Below are 18713 nucleotides of genomic sequence, written 5' to 3'. Positions count from 1 at the left end.
AAAATTCCACAAAAATCAACACTTGATCAACACTTAATAAATATAATTACAAAAGCCAGTAAAAGCCAAGCACAGCCTGCTTAAAGAACTAGTCACATTAGCTGCTGTTCAGCAGGCGGATCGAGGTGGGCAGGAAACTGGAGGTGGCCCTCTTAGTCCTAAGAGGCAGGGACCTGAACCTGCGACCTGATGGTAAGATGATGTTGTAGTGCTGGTGCAGAGTGTGAGTGAGGTCTGTGGAGATCTGCATGGCTTTCCTCACAACTCTGTGGTTATAGATGGAGGTGAGTGAGTCCTGCTGCTGTCCAATGATTTTGCTGCTGATATTGATGACTTTATTGAGAGTGTTACGATGGGTGAGACTAAGTGAACCAAACCAGGCTGTGATATTGAACGTGAGGATGGATTCTATGAAGCATTTATAAAAAACTACAAGAACTGAATGGTGAACCTGTAATTTGCGAAGTTTACGGAGAAAAAAAAAAAAAAGGCGCTGTTGACATTTCGAGAAGATTTATTCTGTGTTGAGTTGAAATGTGAGTTTGTTATCAATTATTGTACCTAAGTATTTGTATGAGTGGACCTTTCCTATTGCTTTATTGTTAACTGTAAGTGTGGGAGTGGTGGAGTGTCCATGGTGGAAAAGGACAACCATTTCCTTGGTCTTGGATACATTTCAATCAATCAATCAATTTTATTTATATAGCGCCAAATCACAACAAACAGTTGCCCCAAGGCGCTTTATATTGTAAGGCAAGGCCATACAATAATTACGTAAAAACCCCAACTGTCAAAACGACCCCCTGTGAGCAAGCACTTGGCGACAGTGGGAAGGAAAAACTCCCTTTTAACAGGAAGAAACCTCCAGCAGAACCAGGCTCAGGGAGGGACAGTCTTCTGCTGGGACTGGTTGGGGCTGAGGGGAGAGAATCAAGAAGAAGACATGCTGTGGAGGGGAGCAGAGATCAATCACTAATGATTAAATGCAGAGTGGTGCATACAGAGCAAAAAGAGAAAGAAACACTCAGTGCATCATGGGAACCCCCCAGCAGTCTAAGTCTATAGCAGCATAACTAAGGGATGGTTCAGGGTCACCTGATCCAGCCCTAACTATAAGCTTTAGCAAAAAGGAAAGTTTTAAGCCTAATCTTAAAAATAGAGAGGGTGTCTGTCTCCCTGATCTGAATTGGGAGCTGGTTCCACAGGAGAGGAGCCTGAAAGCTGAACGCTCTGCCTCCCATTCTACTCTTACAAACCCTAGGAACTACAAGTAAGCCTGCAGTCTGAGAGCGAAGTGCTCTATTGGGGTGATATGGTACTATGAGGTCCCTAAGATAAGATGGGACCTGATTATTCAAAACCTTATAAGTAAAAAGAAGAATTTTAAATTCTATTCTAGAATTAACAGGAAGCCAATGAAGACAGGCCAATATGGGTGAGATATGCTCTCTCCTTCTAGTCCCCGTTAGTACTCTAGCTGCAGCATTTTGAATTAACTGAAGGCTTTTCAGGGAACTTTTAGGACAACCTGATAATAATGAATTACAAGAGTCCAGCCTATAGGAAATAAATGCATGAATTAGTTTTTCAGCATCACTCTGAGACAAGACCTTTCTAATTTTAGAGATATTGCGTAAATGCAAAAAAGCAGTCCTACATATTTGTTTAATATGCGCATTGAATGACATATCCTGATCAAAAATGACTCCAAGATTTCTCACAGTATTACTAGAGGTCAGGGTAATGCCATCCAGAGTAAGGATCTGGTTAGACACCATGTTTCTAAGATTTGTGGGGCCAAGTACAATAACTTCAGTTTTATCTGAGTTTAAAAGCAGGAAATTAGAGGTCATGCATGTCTTTATGTCTGTAAGACAAGCTAATTGGTTTGTGTCCTCTGGCTTCATGGATAGATAAAGCTGGGTATCATCTGCGTAACAATGAAAATTTAAGCAATGCTGTCTAATAATACTGCCTAAGGGAAGCATGTATAAAGTGAATAAAATTGGTCCTAGCACAGAACCTTGTGGAACTCCATAATTAACCTTAGTCTGTGAAGAAGATTCCCCATTTACATTAACAAATTGTAATCTATTAGATAAATATGATTCAAACCACCGCAGCGCAGTGCCTGTAATAAAATTTTATTGTCAACAGTATCAAAAGCAGCACTGAGGTCTAACAGAACAAGCACAGAGATGAGTCCACTGTCCGAGGCCATAAGAAGATCATTTGTAAGCTTCACTAATGCTGTTTCTGTACTATGATGAATTCTAAAACCTGACTGAAACTCTTGAAATAGACCATTCCTCTGTAGATGATCAGTTAGCTGTTTTACAACTACCCTTTCATGAATTTTTGAGAGAAAAGGAAGGTTGGAGATTGGCCTATAATTAGTTAAGATAGACAATTGATGGCTTTTTAAGTAAAGGTTTAATTACTGCCACCTTAAAAGCCTGTGGTACATAGTCCACTAATAAAGATAGATTGATCATATTTAAGATCGAAGCATTAAACAATGGTAGGGCTTCCTTGAGCAGCCTGGTAGGAATGGGGTCTAAGAGACATGTTGATGGTTTGGATGAAGTAACTAATGAAAATAACTCAGACAGAACAATCTGAGAGAAAGAGTCTAACCAAATACTGGCATCACTGAAAGCAGCCAAAGATAATGATACGTCTTTGGGATGGTTATGAGTAATTTTTTCTCTAATAGTTAAAATTTTATTAGCAAAGAAAGTCATGAAGTCATTACTAGTTAAAGTTAAAGGAATACTCGGCTCAATAGAGCTCTGACTCTGTCAGCCTGGCTACAGTGCTGAAAAGAAACCTGGGGTTCTTATTTTCTTCAATTAGTGATGAGTAGTAAGATGTCCTAGCTTTACGAAGGGCTTTTTTTTTTTTATAGAGCAACAGACTCTTTTTTCAGGCTAAGTGAAGATCTTCTAAATTAGTGAGACGCCATTTCCTCTCCAGTTTACGGGTTATCTGCTTTAAGCTGCGAGTTTATGAGTTATACCACAGAGTCAGGCACTTCTGATTTAAAGCTCTCTTTTTCAGAGGAGCTACAGCATCCAAAGTTGTCCTCAATGAGGATGTAAAACTATTGACGAGATACTCTATCTCACTTACAGAGTTTAGGTAGCTACTCTGTAAGACTTCTAGTGTAATGAAACTTATTCCCCACTGCTGGGTAGTCCATCAGAGTAAATGTAAATGTTATTAAGAAATTATCAGACAGAAGGGAGTTTTCAGGGAATACTGTTAAGTCTTCAATTTCCATACCATAAGTCAGAACAAGATCTAAGATATGATTAAAGTGGTGGGTGGACTCATTTACATTTTGAGCAAAGCCAATTGAGTCTAATAATAGATTAAATGCAGTGTTGAGGCTGTCATTCTCAGCATCTGTGTGGATGTTAAAATCGCCCACTATAATTATCTTATCTGAGCTAAGCACTAAGTCAGACAAAAGGTCTGAAAATTCACAGAGAAACTCACAGTAATGACCAGGTGGACGATAGATAATAAATAAAACTGGTTTTTGGGACTTCCAATTTGGATGGACAAGACTAAGAGTCAAGCTTTCAAATGAATTAAAGCTCTGTCTGGGTTTTTGATTAATTAATAAGCTGGAATGGAAGATTGCTGCTAATCCTCCGCCTCGGCCCGTGCTACGAGCATTCTGGCAGTTAGTGTGACTCGGGGGTGTTGACTCATTTAAACTAACATATTCATCCTGCTGTAACCAGGTTTCTGTAAGGCAGAATAAATCAATATGTTGATCAATTATTATATCATTTACTAACAGGGACTTAGAAGAGAGAGACCTAATGTTTAATAGACCACATTTAACTGTTTTAGTCTGTGGTGCAGTTGAAGGTGCTCTATTATTTTTTCTTTTTGAATTTTTATGCTTAAATAGATTTTTACTGGTTGTTGGTGGTCTGGGAGCAGGCACAGTCTCTACGGGGATGGGGTAATGAGGGGATGGCAGGGGGAGAGAAGCTGCAGAGAGGTGTGTAAGACTACAACTCTGCTTCCTGGTCCCAACCCTGGATAGTCACGGTTTGGAGGATTTAAGAAAATTGGCCAGATTTCTAGAAATGAGAGCTGCTCCATCCAAAGTGGGATGGATGCCGTCTCTCCTAACAAGACCAGGTTTTCCCCAGAAGCTTTGCCAATTATCTATGAAGCCCACCTCATTTTTTTGGACACCACTCAGACAGCCAGCAATTCAAGGAGAACATGCGGCTAAACATGTCACTCCCGGTCCGATTGGGGAGGAGCCCAGAGGAAACTACAGAGTCCGACATTGTTTTTGCAAAGTTACACACCGATTCAATGTTAATTTTAGTGACCTCCGATGGCGTAACTGGGTGTCATTACTGCCGACGTGAATTACAATCTTACCAAATTTACGCTTAGCCTTAGCCAGCAGTTTCAAATTTCCTTCAATGTCGCCTGCGCTGGCCCCCGGAAGACAATTGACTATGGTTGCTGGTGTCGCTAACTTCACATTTCTCAAAACAGAGTCGCCAATAACCAGAGTTTGATCCTCGGCGGGTGTGTCGCCGAGTGGGGAAAAACGGTTAGAAATGTGAACGGGTTGGCGGTGTACACGGGGCTTCTGTTTAGGGCTACGCTTCCTCCTCACAGTCACCCAGTCGGCCTGCTTTCCCGGCTGCTCGAGATCTGCCAGAGGGAAACTAATGTCGGCTAAGCTACCTTGGTCCGCACCGACTACAGGGGCCTGGTTAGCTGTAGAATTTTCCACGGTGTGGAGCCGAGTCTCGAATTCACCCAGTCTGGCCTCCAAAGCTACGAATAAGCTACACTTATTACAAGTACCATTACTGCTAAAGGAGGCCGAGGAATAACTAAACATTTCACACCCAGAGCAGAAAAGTGCAGCAGAGACAGGAGAAGCCGACATGCTAAACTGGCTAAGAGCTAGTAGCTGCGCTAAGCTAGCGGATTCCTAAAAACACACAAAGTGAATAATGTGTAAATAATTTAGAGGTGATTCAGCAGAGGGAGTGCTTTAGTTAAGGCACGTGAAGATTACACTGTGAAACAAATCGTTATCTAGTTAACTAGATCAATCTAACTGCGCAGATTAAACAGCTAACAGATACAGCAAAACACCAGTGCTCCAGAACAGGAAGTGATACAATACCGCAGTGAGAGCCAACCACCAGTAGAGGCAAGCAAGAGGTTTGTTTGTTTGGATTTAAATTGTTTGTTTAAATCCAAACAATTGTCTCTGCACCACAGTGAAAAAATGTCAATTTCAGCCTGTAGAAGTCCATCTGTGTTAGTGGAGTCCATGATATTGTGTGTCATCAGAATATTTGATATATGCTATTCCGGGGGTATTGCTCCTGCAGTCAGTGTACAGAGTGAAGAGAAGTGGAGAGATGACTGAGCCCTGGGGTGAACCTGTGGATATTGTCCTGATCGAGCTGAGATGACCATTTACCCTGACCCTCTGTTCCCTCCTAGAGAGGAAGGAGAGAACCCAAAGGATGAGGTGAGGGTTGGTGTTCATCTTGAGCAGCTTACGTCCCATGAGATGTGGTTGCAGGGTGTTAAATGCACTTGAGAAGTCCACAAAGACCAGACTGACATGGGACTTGGGCATTTCCAGGTGAGTGATGGCACCATGCAACAGGGTCAACACTGCGTCATCCACCCCCCCTATGTGGCCAGTATGCAAACTGGAGTGGGTCAGAATGCACACCAACATCAACCTGCAGCTGGGCCATGTCGAGCCTCTCAAAGCTCTTCATGACCAATGACGTCAGTGCTACAGGCCAACAGTCACTGCTGATAGTGGGGTTGCTCTTCTTTGCCACTGAACAAATGATGGAAGACTTCCAGAGGGAAGGGGATGGAATGTTCAGACAAGGAGCAATTCAACAGTGTGCAGAGGACACTGGCCAGCTGACCACTGCAGGTTTTAAGGAGGCGCCCGCAGATCTGATCTGGTCCAGGGGCCTTTTCCGGTTTTACCTGCCTCAGGGTGCGCTCCACATCACCAGGCAGTAGCTGCAGGTCAGGAGTAGTCTTGGCCATGGAGGAAAGCTGAGCAGAGAGCTCCTCCCTCTCCTATCTGGATTAATTTGATTTATAAATCAAAACCATAAGTCAAAACTGCTTTATTTTCCAAGATCTCTGCCTCACGGGGGGACCGCTACATGCCGTTAAGAAATAATGACTTTTTTTTTGTGGCAACCTGGCGGTGAGGCTCCTTTTGCTGAGATAGAGTTGCACTTAATGCCTCTCAACTGCTTCACTGCTGCAAAATACGCAGCAAACAGAAGCTTCCAGCAGTGGGCAGAGCACACAAAGACAGAAGTGGTGACTCACTGTTTGGGTTTGTGATGATGGTGTTAAAACTCAAAATCGGCTAGTTAGTAGCTGAGTGTGTACCGGAGACAATACTGAAAGTTAACGGTTAGCTTTAGCTTTCGATAAATTTTTGGGTGGTTTATCAGTTTAGCTTTATAAAAGATAACTTTTCAGTTAGCCGATTAGCTGTTATCAAAGCTAACTTTTTGGTTAGCTGTGCCCACCACTGGTGGCAACCATTCGTGTCCTACACTCACCACCAGTACCAGCAACTGCCAGCATGTGTGGCATTCATTGGTCTTTAACATAGTTTGTAAAATTTGAGAACAGTCTGTTGCTTCCCAGCCCATGTTCAATCAACTTTGTGTCTGCTTTTCCCATTTAATTATAGATTTGGAGTTTCTGAACAACCTGGTGCTTTCTAGCCTCTCACACAAACAGCACGTATGGCATGTAAGGGGCAACCACGCAACAAGTGAAGGTGAGTGGCGAGTGTTCTGAACATAACCAAAACATGTGTTACACTCTGACAAGTGTTGGGAATTGGGTGGTGTTGTGTGAAATGTTTGTGGCGAGTAGTGGCATGCTTGTGATGGATAATGACAAAATGAATGGTGAGTGCTACATGTGCCAACCAACCAAGCCAGGGGGAAAGGGGACATCACATTATACAGTTTCAAGGTGGAGCGGCGCAAAAAGGATATTCTTAAAAACAACAAGAACTAAGTCCTATACAGACAGGCCCTGAGGTCCACTGGTTTTGGTGTTTATCCACAGATTCTGTAGTGTGAAGTAGATGAGAGATGGCAGTCCAACACTGGTCAGTTCCCCAGCCAATACAGATGCCTGTCTCCAGCTGGGTGGACTTACACAATACAGACAAAAAGGAGAGAGACGGGCAGTGTGACCTGGAATCAAACCAAGGCCTACATATTGGAAGCCCAACTCCTTATTGCTCAGAGTTACTTCCAGACATGTAATTTCACTTGGGGGATGTTTTACATTTGAAATCCTTCACTGCACTCCAACATGAAGTTGTGACTGGTGGTGGAATAGAAAAAAACTTACGCTACCCCCAGTTTCTTCAATCACAGCCACAAAAGCCTAAAATCCTTCAGAGTTGTCATGGTGTCTTGGTGTTTTACTTCACTAGTCACAGTCAGTTTTTGAGAACTGCCTACATAAAGTCCACACATATTCAGTAACTCAGAAAAGTTCATGTATCCATTCCACAGATCATTTTATTAATGCACGCCAGCTGATGCTGCGCAACACCTTGTGGCCTCGCTTATATTCAAACACAAACATTGATGGGTGATCACAGTTTCCATGTAAACCAAGTTTGACAAGGATAGTTTACACAAATATATCTGCTCAGATGAAGTTACAGCAATTGCATAATAAATTAATAATGTCAAATCAAAGTAATGTTGCTGGATGTTCCAATGACAGGAGATACAAAGTGTGTCTGAGTCTGACACTAGTGTATTTTGTTGTTGAATTTGTACCAAGACAAGAAGCAATGATATATCTTTCGCTTTCAAGAATACAACCCATGGCAAAAAATTATAGAATCACCGGCCTTGGAGGATGTTCATTCAGTTGTTTAATTTTGTAGAAAAAAAAAAAAGCAGATCACTGACATGACACAAAACTAAAGTCATTTCAAATGGCAACTTTCTGGCTTTAAGAAACACTATAAGAAATCAGTAAAAAAAAATTGTGGCAGTCAGTAACGGTTACTTTTTTAGACCAAGCAGAGGGAAAAAATATGGAATCACTCAATTCTGAGGAAAAAATTATGGCATCATGAAAAACAAAAGAACGCTCCAACACATCACTAGTATTTTGTTGCACCACCTCTGGCTTTTATAACAGCTTGCAGTCTCTGAGGCATGGACTTAATGAGTGACAAACAGTGCTCTTCATCAATCTGGCTCCAACTTTCTCTGCTGTTGCCAGATCAGCTTTGCAGGTTGGAGCCTTGTCATGGATCATTTTCTTCAACTTCCACCAAAGATTTTCAATTGGATTAAGATACGGACTATTTGCAGGCCATGACATTGACCCTATGTGTCTTTTTGCAAGGAATGTTTTCACAGTTTTTGCTCTATGGCAAGATGCATTATCTTGAAAAATGATATCATCCCCAAACATCCTTTCAATTGATGGGATAAGAAAAGTGTCCAAAATATCAACATAAACTTGTGCATTTATTGATGATGTAATGACAGCCATCTCCCCAGTGCCTTTACCTGACATGCAGCCCCATATCATCAATGACTGTAGAAATTTACATGTTCTCTTCAGGCAGTCATCTTTATAAATCTCATTGGAACGGCACCAAACAAAAGTTCCAGCATCATCACCTTGCCCAATGCAGATTCGAGATTCATCACTGAATATGACTTTCATCCAGTCATCCACAGTCCACGATTGCTTTTCCTTAGCCCACTGTAACCTTGTTTTTTTCTGTTTAGGTGTTAATGATGGCTTTCATTTAGCTTTTCTGTATGTAAATCCCATTTCCTTTAGGCGGATTCTTACAGTTCGGTCACAGACGTTGACTCCAGTTTCCTCCCATTCGTTCCTCATTTGTTTTGTTGTGCATTTTCGATTTTTGAGACATATTGCTTTAAGTTTTCTGTCTTGACGCTTTGATGTCTTCCTTGGTCTACCAGTATGTTTGCCTTTAACAACGTTCCCATGTTGTTTGTATTTGGTCCAGAGTTTAGACACAGCTGACTGTGAACAACCAACATCTTTTGCAACATTGCGTGATGATTTACCCTCTTAAGAGTTTGATAATCCTCTCCTTTGTTTCAATTGACATCTCTCGTGTTGGAGCCATGATTCATGTCAGTCCACTTGGTGCAACAGCTCTCCAAGGTGTGATCACTCCTTTTTAGATTTAGACTAACAAGCAGATGTGATTTGATGCAGGTGTTAGTTTTGGGGATGAAAATTTACAAGGTGATTCCATTATTTATTCCTCAGAAATGAGTGAGTCCATATTTTTTTCCCCTCTGCTTGGTCTAAAAAAGTAACCATTACCGACTGCCACAATTTTTTTCCCTGATTTCTTAGTGTTTCTTAAAGCCAGAAAGTTGCCATTTGAAATGACTTTAGTTTTGTGTCATGTCTGTGATCTGCTTTTTTTCTACAAAATTAAACAACTGAATGAACATCCTCCGAGGCTGGTGATTCCATAATTTTTGCCAGGGGTTGTATATCTTCTGTTGGATGTCTATTTAAGCATCTGTGCAATTACAGTTGCAATACTTAAGCAATAAAAGGAAAAAATAAAATATTCCTTACAAAACAAGATGTAATACGCCTTTAGCCTAATTTGGATCCATAACGCAACGCACGCGTGGCACTCAGAAGTTGACGTTTCTGAAATGATCAATGACTTGCTTTAATAAAACTGGCCGAAACTGGACATTCCGAGTTCCCTGTCAGCCACTGAACGCATCATAAATTACTGCTGCTGTTTGTGACATTGTGCGTTTTTTATCCACAATACTTGGATGAAGCCCTAAAATATCAACCTACTGAAGCCAGTTACATTAAAAAAAAAAAAAAAAAAAAAAAAGAAGGACAGGACTTGAAACACCTTTTCACCACGTTTTGTGATCAAATACTCTGACAGCAGTAGCAACATTAAAGCACCTAATATTTACTCAGAGCTCCGTTTGTCGTCAGGGCTCAGAGGGACTGCTGACAACAACTGCAAGAAATAAACGTCCTGTACTGTTCGACAACATGCTAAGATGCTAAATGACTCACCCCATTCTCATTTTGGAGCCGGATTGATCGCTTCCTGCCACCGGAGGCCTGGAAGCTAACAGGTTTAAATGCAACCGTTTCTCCATGTTGTCCAAACCAGTTTCGGTCTGTCAAGACCTGTTTAACGCGACCTCCCGCTTCTTTCCTCGGACTCCTGCAGTGGCGCTACACGGGCATTGAATAAATTAAAGCTAAACCTTAAATTATCCAGCCTCCTGCTGCTGCTGACTGCTGCTGCTGACGTCGTTCTTCTTCTGTCCTCTTATTTATTTTTGGAGGATTCCAAACACCACCACCTTTTGGACTGGAATGTTGTTGCAAACTGATTTTTTTTTTTTTTTTTTTTTTTGTCACATTCAACAAAATTATTTTTTTTAAATACTGTGTTGCAGCATAATGCTGCTATAAACGTTTTCCAGGTTAACTGCAATTTGCTAAATTATAAATTATAAACTCATACTCTCACGCACGCCATTAGTTTCGCTTATGACAAGCTAAAAGTGGATGCTCTCATTTTCGCCGAACAACTCTCCAGTTTCTGGGTATTCCGTGTTAGTACGCGCACGCGACCGACCTGCTTGATAAATTCCTGCGCAAACGGTAGTTCCCAGATAATTGTGATATATTCCTGTGAGATAATGAGTATATCTCATCTAAATTAATTCTAAAATTTACCAGTAATAAAATTATTAAGATAACTGAAGTTTTAAGAGTGGCCGTAATAAACATTTAAGAAACTTAAGGTTTATGTGCAACTTCACCTGTCAATAAACATTGACACGATGGAGTTTGATGCGGAATAGTTCAGAAAGATACGATTGGAATGTTTTGATTACCATTTACAGTTGGCAATGAAAGACTTGGGTGTTAACTTTGTGTTAAAGACAGAACAAGAAGCTGCACTGAAAGATCTATCTGGGAAGAGACACATTCTGTGTGTTTTGGGTCCAACGAGATCGGCACGCTGAGCAGGGTGGCGAAAGTAGTCCGGTGAGCTCAAGTTGTGGGCACGAGCTATCCCACAATGCCAAAATAGCAGAGATGTCGCTCCAACGAGAGCGGCACGCTGAGCAGGGTGGTAAGAGCATGTATAGAGTGCACTGAACGAGGCCCCATTTAGCAGAGCACGTGATGTCGTCCTTTTGATCCGGACAAGAGAACAATGTTCTGAAACACAGGTGTTTCAAAGGTTTGAATGCGCTCTGGAACAGTGTTTCAAGTCTGCATTACCAATAAATTGCAGTAACAAGAAAAACCTTTGGTACCATCCCCAGCAACATTTTCTACCTATTGTTGAAATTTTACTTTGCCATTCTGTTGTGTATTTTGTCCGCGGTTGCTAGCTTGTTAGCTGATGCTAATGTAAAGGCGTGTGCCAGTGCACCCCTGACACACACAATGTGCACAGTGTGCAGCAGGTGACAGACAAACTACATGTAAATTCAGCCATTCGCCCTATTGAGGTTTCAAATCTCGCAAATTCTTGCAAATGTTCAGAGTTCGCCGCTCTGCGAGATGTCATTAACACTGAGAAATGCATTGAGATGGTCTGATCAGGCTGCACACAGACAACAGCATTAACATCGCAACATAAAACTCTTTGTATATTGTGCCTCAAACTCTGGTGAATATATTATCTGGGTTTTTAGACGTTGTTATTGTGTTCGTTTTATGTAAACACGTGAGAAGCTCAGGTTGTTCCTCCGGTATTTTCAATGGGAATCGCTGTGAGCCGTGATTGCTTCCTGTTGATGTTGTTCTGGGGGAAAGTGAAATTTGCTATTTAAAGCCCTGCTTATTGTTGTCCATTACAACACTGTTTGTCCTATTTGTTCCAGAGTAATATATATAAAATGTCTGAAATTCGGTTTGCGTTTATTAAATTCTACACAGATTAAACGTAACAGACATGGATTATTTGGAATATTTGTTTTAACAAGTTTTCAGGGTCTCATGCAGCAGTCTCTTAATAACATGATGAAAAGCATAAAAAAAATAATTTTGGTAGTATAATGTTCATTTGCAATTGTCGTCATGTGGATTCTCTATGTTGTTTAGACTGTAGTGACTCTCTGGCGTGCAAGGGATTACAGCCCGCTCTCACGTTTTTTTTCGTGCCCCCGCATTTCGTGGCCCTTTTTTTATTTTGCTATTTATAATCTTCCCCTCCTCCTTACTTTAACCATAACCATAGTGTAAGTGTGTACCCCCCCCCCCCGTTAACCATGTCTCCCACAGACCCCCCCTTCACCCCACATTTTGTGGCCCCCATCATAAAATGAATTTGTGTCTCTGTTACAAAAAGCACCCCATTGTCATAACCCTGTCACAAACCCATAGATTTATGTACTTTTTGTTCCCCAGTTCCACAACCTGCCGTGAGACTGGGTTGGGGACAGTGTTGTATAAAGTACCGGAAAATCACACTTAAGTAAAAGTACAGATACCCTTTAAAAAAATGACTTTGGTAAAAGTTCAAGTCACCGATTGAAATGCTACTCAAGTAAAAGTCTTAAAGTATCTAGTATTTATTGTACTTATGTATGACAAGTAATGTGCAACTAAATGTACTCAAGTATTGAAAGTAAAAGTACAAGTAAATGTTAATAAAAATGGACTAATTTTTTTTTTAAATAAAAGTTTATCTAGGCTTGTAAATGACTGGTAGTATTAGTCAAAAGACTGAAAATTGTGCACATCACACAAAAACACTTCAGAAACAAGGTTTCAAAACCTGAACGAGAGTAGGCTACTCACTAGGTGTTCACAGGAAACAGTTATTTATTTCTATATGTATTTATTTATTTTCATTGTTACATGGTTTTATCTTTTCTGTTGTGTTTTGTTTCATTATGTTCTTTTTGTCTCTTTCTCTAAAATTGTATTGTAACATTATTAGTCTATTATTGACTATTATTGTCTATTATGTAGACTATTATTGTTGTTGCTATATGAATAAAAATAAATTAAAAAAATACAATTTGACTCTTTTACAACAATGAACGCTGAGCCAATAATTATACAGAAAACAAATCAACACAAACGTGCTGATGGAACAGCTTAATGCTAACTTTAACATTGAAAATGCCATAGACATGCTAACGCATTAGCATCGGTCTTGTTTTTAAGTTATAAAATAATCTATCAACTGTTTCAGAAGACCATAACAGGTTGGTTTAACATAAAAATATTAAATATTACTCACAGACATATGCTCATATGGTTTTTAGCGGGCAAAAATTAGGATAAAGCGAAATTAAACAATCAATCCACGAATCATAGATCGAAGCACTGCTTCGACCTGTGAATCACTGCTGTGATTGGTTCAAGGTTCAAAGTAAAGCCGTGCTGCAGAAAAGTTGATTACAGACCTGCTGCAGGTCTGTAATCAATGTAGAGAAATGATCATTTTCCTGACAAACAAATGCGCAACTGCAAAAAAGCCTACTGGACATGTCTCATGACAAATCGGCCTGACTTCGTTGCAGTCACTAGTAATCAGTGGTGTCTCTGGGTGAAAACACGACTTTTTTCGTGTGTGTGTGTTTTGTAACGAGTAACGGCATGGCGAATAGAAAATGTATCGGAGTAGAAGTATGCAATTAAGGTCGGAAATGTAGTGAAGTAAAAGTGAAAGTAAGCTAAATTTAAAAAACTCAAGTAAAGTACAAAGTCTCCAAAATGTACTTAAGTACAGTAGTGAAGTATTTTTACTTCATTACTATACGTACAACACTGGTTGGGGATTATGGGATATCTCAATAGGGTGAATAGCTTTTTGCAATTACGTCCGGCAAGGATGTAATAAAATCATCAGCATTTATTTATTTATTCTGTCTGTTAGCAAGATTACATCAAAACTACTGCACGGATTTTGACAACATTTTCACCAAAGATAGATATTAGGGCATGGAAGACTCCACTGAATCATGGAGGTGATCCAGATCCAGAATGGTGAATGTCAGAAATTTCCGATTGCTCATGTTTACTGTAATCCATTCCGGGTTCCACTAACCACCCAGCAGGTGACAGACATGTCTATGGTATATTACATAGGCAAAATAAAGTTGCTCTTGCAATTGGCCTGGTGAATCAAAGTTCACGAGCACTGAATCACTTTATTCTCATTGTGTACTCATTTAATTTGAAGAGTTACAAGATCAGAACATTGAGTAATTGCTTACTGGCTGGGATGGACTAACTCACACACCCACTTGGCTACATTTTTTTTCAACAATCTCTACCACCAGCACAAGGAATAATAAAGAGAGCAGCCTCACAGCTGTTTCAGTGAAAGGAAACTGGAAACATGAGGGCTCGCACTTGTGGGTGCTGTTAAGCTCAAAGTGACGTAATGGCTAACTTTATTTTTAGTGCAGTGGTCTTTATTTATAGTTTAATGGAGACAATCTGTTGCACTGAAACAGGATTCATGGCAGTCAAAGAGCAAAGTGTGTGTTCAGGTTTTATTTTGCACTGCAGACCGGTTCCAGCCAGACCCCTGTCATGGGTACTTCTGCGTCATGAGAGATCACAGTGTGTTCTGATGACGCAGGTTTCCATGTTAGGGTGAAGACAATGGGGGAAGGAAACCAGCCCCGACTATTAAATATTAAAGATGCATTCCTCTGTCAATGCCTCCAAAATAAAACCCAAATACACAGTGACACCAACATAACATATAAAAGGCAAAGCCTTGGACTGAACATTGACGTAGCTTGATGTAAATATATCGTGCTGATTGTATGTGATTGTCATACACCATAGTTCAAAACTGCTTGGGTGTATGAATGTCTTTCTTGAGATGAAGGTACTTTAAATAGACACCATTTGTTAATGATAAACTATTGAAGGCTTTAATGGTACATATATGTGGGTTTATTAATAGTTCATTCATTAATGAATAGGGTTCATAGATAATTGGCAAAGCTTCTGGGGAAAACCTGGTCTTGTTAGGAGAGACGGCATCCATCCCACTTTGGATGGAGCAGCTCTCATTTCTAGAAATCTGGCCAATTTTCTTAAATCCTCCAAACCGTGACTATCCAGGGTTGGGACCAGGAAGCAGAGTTGTAGTCTTACACACCTCTCTGCAGCTTCTCTCCCCCTGCCATCCCCTCATTACCCCATCCCCGTAGAGACGGTGCCTGCCCCCAGACTACCAATAACCAGCAAAAATCTATTTAAGCATAAAAATTCAAAAAGAAAAAATAATATAGCACCTTCAACTGCACCACAGACTAAAACAGTTAAATGTGGTCTATTAAACATTAGGTCTCTCTCTTCTAAGTCCCTGTTGGTAAATGATATAATAATTGATCAACATATTGATTTATTCTGCCTTACAGAAACCTGGTTACAGCAGGATGAATATGTTAGTTTAAATGAGTCAACACCCCCGAGTCACACTAACTGTCAGAATGCTCGTAGCACGGGCCGGGGCGGAGGATTAGCAGCAATCTTCCATTCCAGCTTATTAATTAATCAAAAACCCAGACAGAGCTTTAATTCATTTGAAAGCTTGACTCTTAGTCTTGTCCATCCAAATTGGAAGTCCCAAAAACCAGTTTTATTTGTTATTATCTATCGTCCACCTGGTCGTTACTGTGAGTTTCTCTGTGAATTTTCAGACCTTTTGTCTGACTTAGTGCTTAGCTCAGATAAGATAATTATAGTGGGCGATTTTAACATCCACACAGATGCTGAGAATGACAGCCTCAACACTGCATTTAATCTATTATTAGACTCTATTGGCTTTGCTCAAAAAGTAAATGAGTCCACCCACCACTTTAATCATATCTTAGATCTTGTTCTGACTTATGGTATGGAAATAGAAGACTTAACAGTATTCCCTGAAAACTCCCTTCTGTCTGATCATTTCTTAATAACATTTACATTTACCCTGATGGACTACCCAGCAGTGGGGAATAAGTTTCATTACACTAGAAGTCTTTCAGAAAGCGCTGTAACTAGGTTTAAGGATATGATTCCTTCTTTATGTTCTCTAATGCCATATACCAACACAGTGCAGAGTAGCTACCTAAACTCTGTAAGTGAGATAGAGTATCTCGTCAATAGTTTTACATCCTCATTGAAGACAACTTTGGATGCTGTAGCTCCTCTAAAAAAGAGAGCTTTAAATCAGAAGTGCCTGACTCCGTGGTATAACTCACAAACTCGTAGCTTAAAGCGGATAACCCGTAAGTTGGAGAGGAAATGGCGTCTTACTAATTTAGAAGATCTTCACTTAGCCTGGAAAAAGAGTCTGTTGCTCTATAAAAAAGCCCTCCGTAAAGCTAGGACATCTTTCTACTCATCACTAATTGAAGAAAATAAGAACAACCCCAGGTTTCTTTTCAGCACTGTAGCCAGGCTGACAAAGAGTCAGAGCTCTATTGAGCTGAGTATTCCATTAACTTTAACTAGTAATGACTTCATGACTTTCTTTGCTAACAAAATTTTAACTATTAGAGAAAAAATTACTCATAACCATCCCAAAGACGTATCGTTATCTTTGGCTGCTTTCAGTGATGCCGGTATTTGGTTAGACTCTTTCTCTCTGATTGTTCTGTCTGAGTTATTTTCATTAGTTACTTCATCCAAACCATCAACATGTTTATTAGACCCCATTCCTACCAGGCTGCTCAAGGAAGCCCTACCATTATTTAATGCTTCGATCTTAAATATGATCAATCTATCTTTGTTAGTTGGCTATGTACCACAGGCTTTTAAGGTGGCAGTAATTAAACCATTACTTAAAAAGCCATCACTTGACCCAGCTATCTTAGCTAATTATAGGCCAATCTCCAACCTTCCTTTTCTCTCAAAAATTCTTGAAAGGGTAGTTGTAAAACAGCTAACTGATCATCTGCAGAGGAATGGTCTATTTGAAGAGTTTCAGTCAGGTTTTAGAATTCATCATAGTACAGAAACAGCATTAGTGAAGGTTACAAATGATCTTCTTATGGCCTCGGACAGTGGACTCATCTCTGTGCTTGTTCTGTTAGACCTCAGTGCTGCTTTTGATACTGTTGACCATAAAATTTTATTACAGAGATTAGAGCATGCCATAGGTATTAAAGGCACTGCTCTGCGGTGGTTTGAATCATATTTGTCTAATAGATTACAATTTGTTCATGTAAATGGGGAATCTTCTTCACAGACTAAGGTTAATTATGGAGTTCCACAAGGTTCTGTGCTAGGACCAATTTTATTCACTTTATACATGCTTCCTTTAGGCAGTATTATTAGACGGTATTGCTTAAATTTTCATTGTTATGCAGATGATACCCAGCTTTATCTATCCATGAAGCCAGAGGACACACACCAATTAGCTAAACTGCAGGATTGTCTTACAGACATAAAGACATGGATGACCTCTAATTTCCTGCTTTTAAACTCAGATAAAACTGAAGTTATTGTACTTGGCCCCACAAATCTTAGAAACATGGTGTCTAACCAGATCCTTACTGTGGATGGCATTACCCTGACCTCTAGTAATACTGTGAGAAATCTTGGAGTCATTTTTGATCAGGATATGTCATTCAAAGCGCATATTAAACAAATATGTAGGACTGCTTTTTTGCATTTACGCAATATCTCTAAAATCAGAAAGGTCTTGTCTCAGAGTGATGCTGAAAAACTAATTCATGCATTTATTTCCTCTAGGCTGGACTATTGTAATTCATTATTATCAGGTTGTCCTAAAAGTTCCCTAAAAAGCCTTCAGTTAATTCAAAATGCTGCAGCTAGAGTACTGACGGGGACTAGAAGGAGAGAGCATATCTCACCCATATTGGCCTCTCTTCATTGGCTTCCTGTTAATTCTAGAATAGAATTTAAAATTCTTCTTCTTACTTATAAGATTTTGAATAATCAGGTCCCATCTTATCTTAGGGACCTTGTAGTACCATATCACCCCAATAGAGCGCTTCGCTCTCAGACTGCAGGCTTACTTGTAGTTCCTAGGGTTTGTAAGAGTAGAATGGGAGGCAGAGCCTTCAGCTTTCAGGCTCCTCTCCTGTGGAACCAGCTCCCAATTCAGATCAGGGAGACAGACACCCTCTCTACTTTTAAGATTAGGCTTAAAACTTTCCTTTTTGCTAAAGCTTATAGTTAGGGCTGGATCAGGTGACCCTGAACCATCCCTTAGTTATGCTGCTATAGACGTAGACTGCTGGGGGGTTCCCATGATGCACTGTTTCTTTCTCTTTTTGCTCTGTATGCACCACTCTGCATTTAATCATTAGTGATCGATCTCTGCTCCCCTCCACAGCATGTCTTTTTCCTGGTTCTCTCCCTCAGCCCCAACCAGTCCCAGCAGAAGACTGCCCCTCCCTGAGCCTGGTTCTGCTGGAGGCTTCTTCCTGTTAAAAGGGAGTTTTTCCTTCCCACTGTAGCCAAGTGCTTGCTCACAGGGGATAGTTTTGACTGTTGGGGTTTTAAAGCGCCTTGGGGCAACTGTTTGTTGTGATTTGGCGCTATATAAAAAAATTGATTGATTGATTGATTAAAAGGCATTCATGAAAACATCACTGCTAAGCAGAATATCAAAAACAGAAACTTCTGTA

At 40.3% G+C, this 18713-nt stretch overlaps 1 protein-coding gene across 1 annotated transcript in view; it reads right to left on the bottom strand.

The window, feature by feature from the left end:
- ppme1 (protein phosphatase methylesterase 1) overlaps nucleotides 1-10378 on the bottom strand; it is a 39785-nt gene extending 29407 nt beyond the window's left edge. The window contains exon 1 of the mRNA XM_034178710.1: nucleotides 10144-10378. Coding sequence (XP_034034601.1) covers nucleotides 10144-10229 — 86 coding nt within the window. The 5' untranslated portion in view covers nucleotides 10230-10378. The remainder of the gene's footprint in view (nucleotides 1-10143) is intronic.
- Between the last annotated feature and the right edge of the window lie 8335 nt (nucleotides 10379-18713).

Source organism: Thalassophryne amazonica, chromosome 9 (genome assembly GCF_902500255.1).
Source record: "Thalassophryne amazonica chromosome 9, fThaAma1.1, whole genome shotgun sequence".
NCBI classification, from domain to species: Eukaryota; Metazoa; Chordata; class Actinopteri; order Batrachoidiformes; family Batrachoididae; genus Thalassophryne; species Thalassophryne amazonica.
The sequence above is the reverse complement of the archived record's forward strand: the minus strand, read 5'-3'. Positions and strand labels throughout refer to the sequence as shown.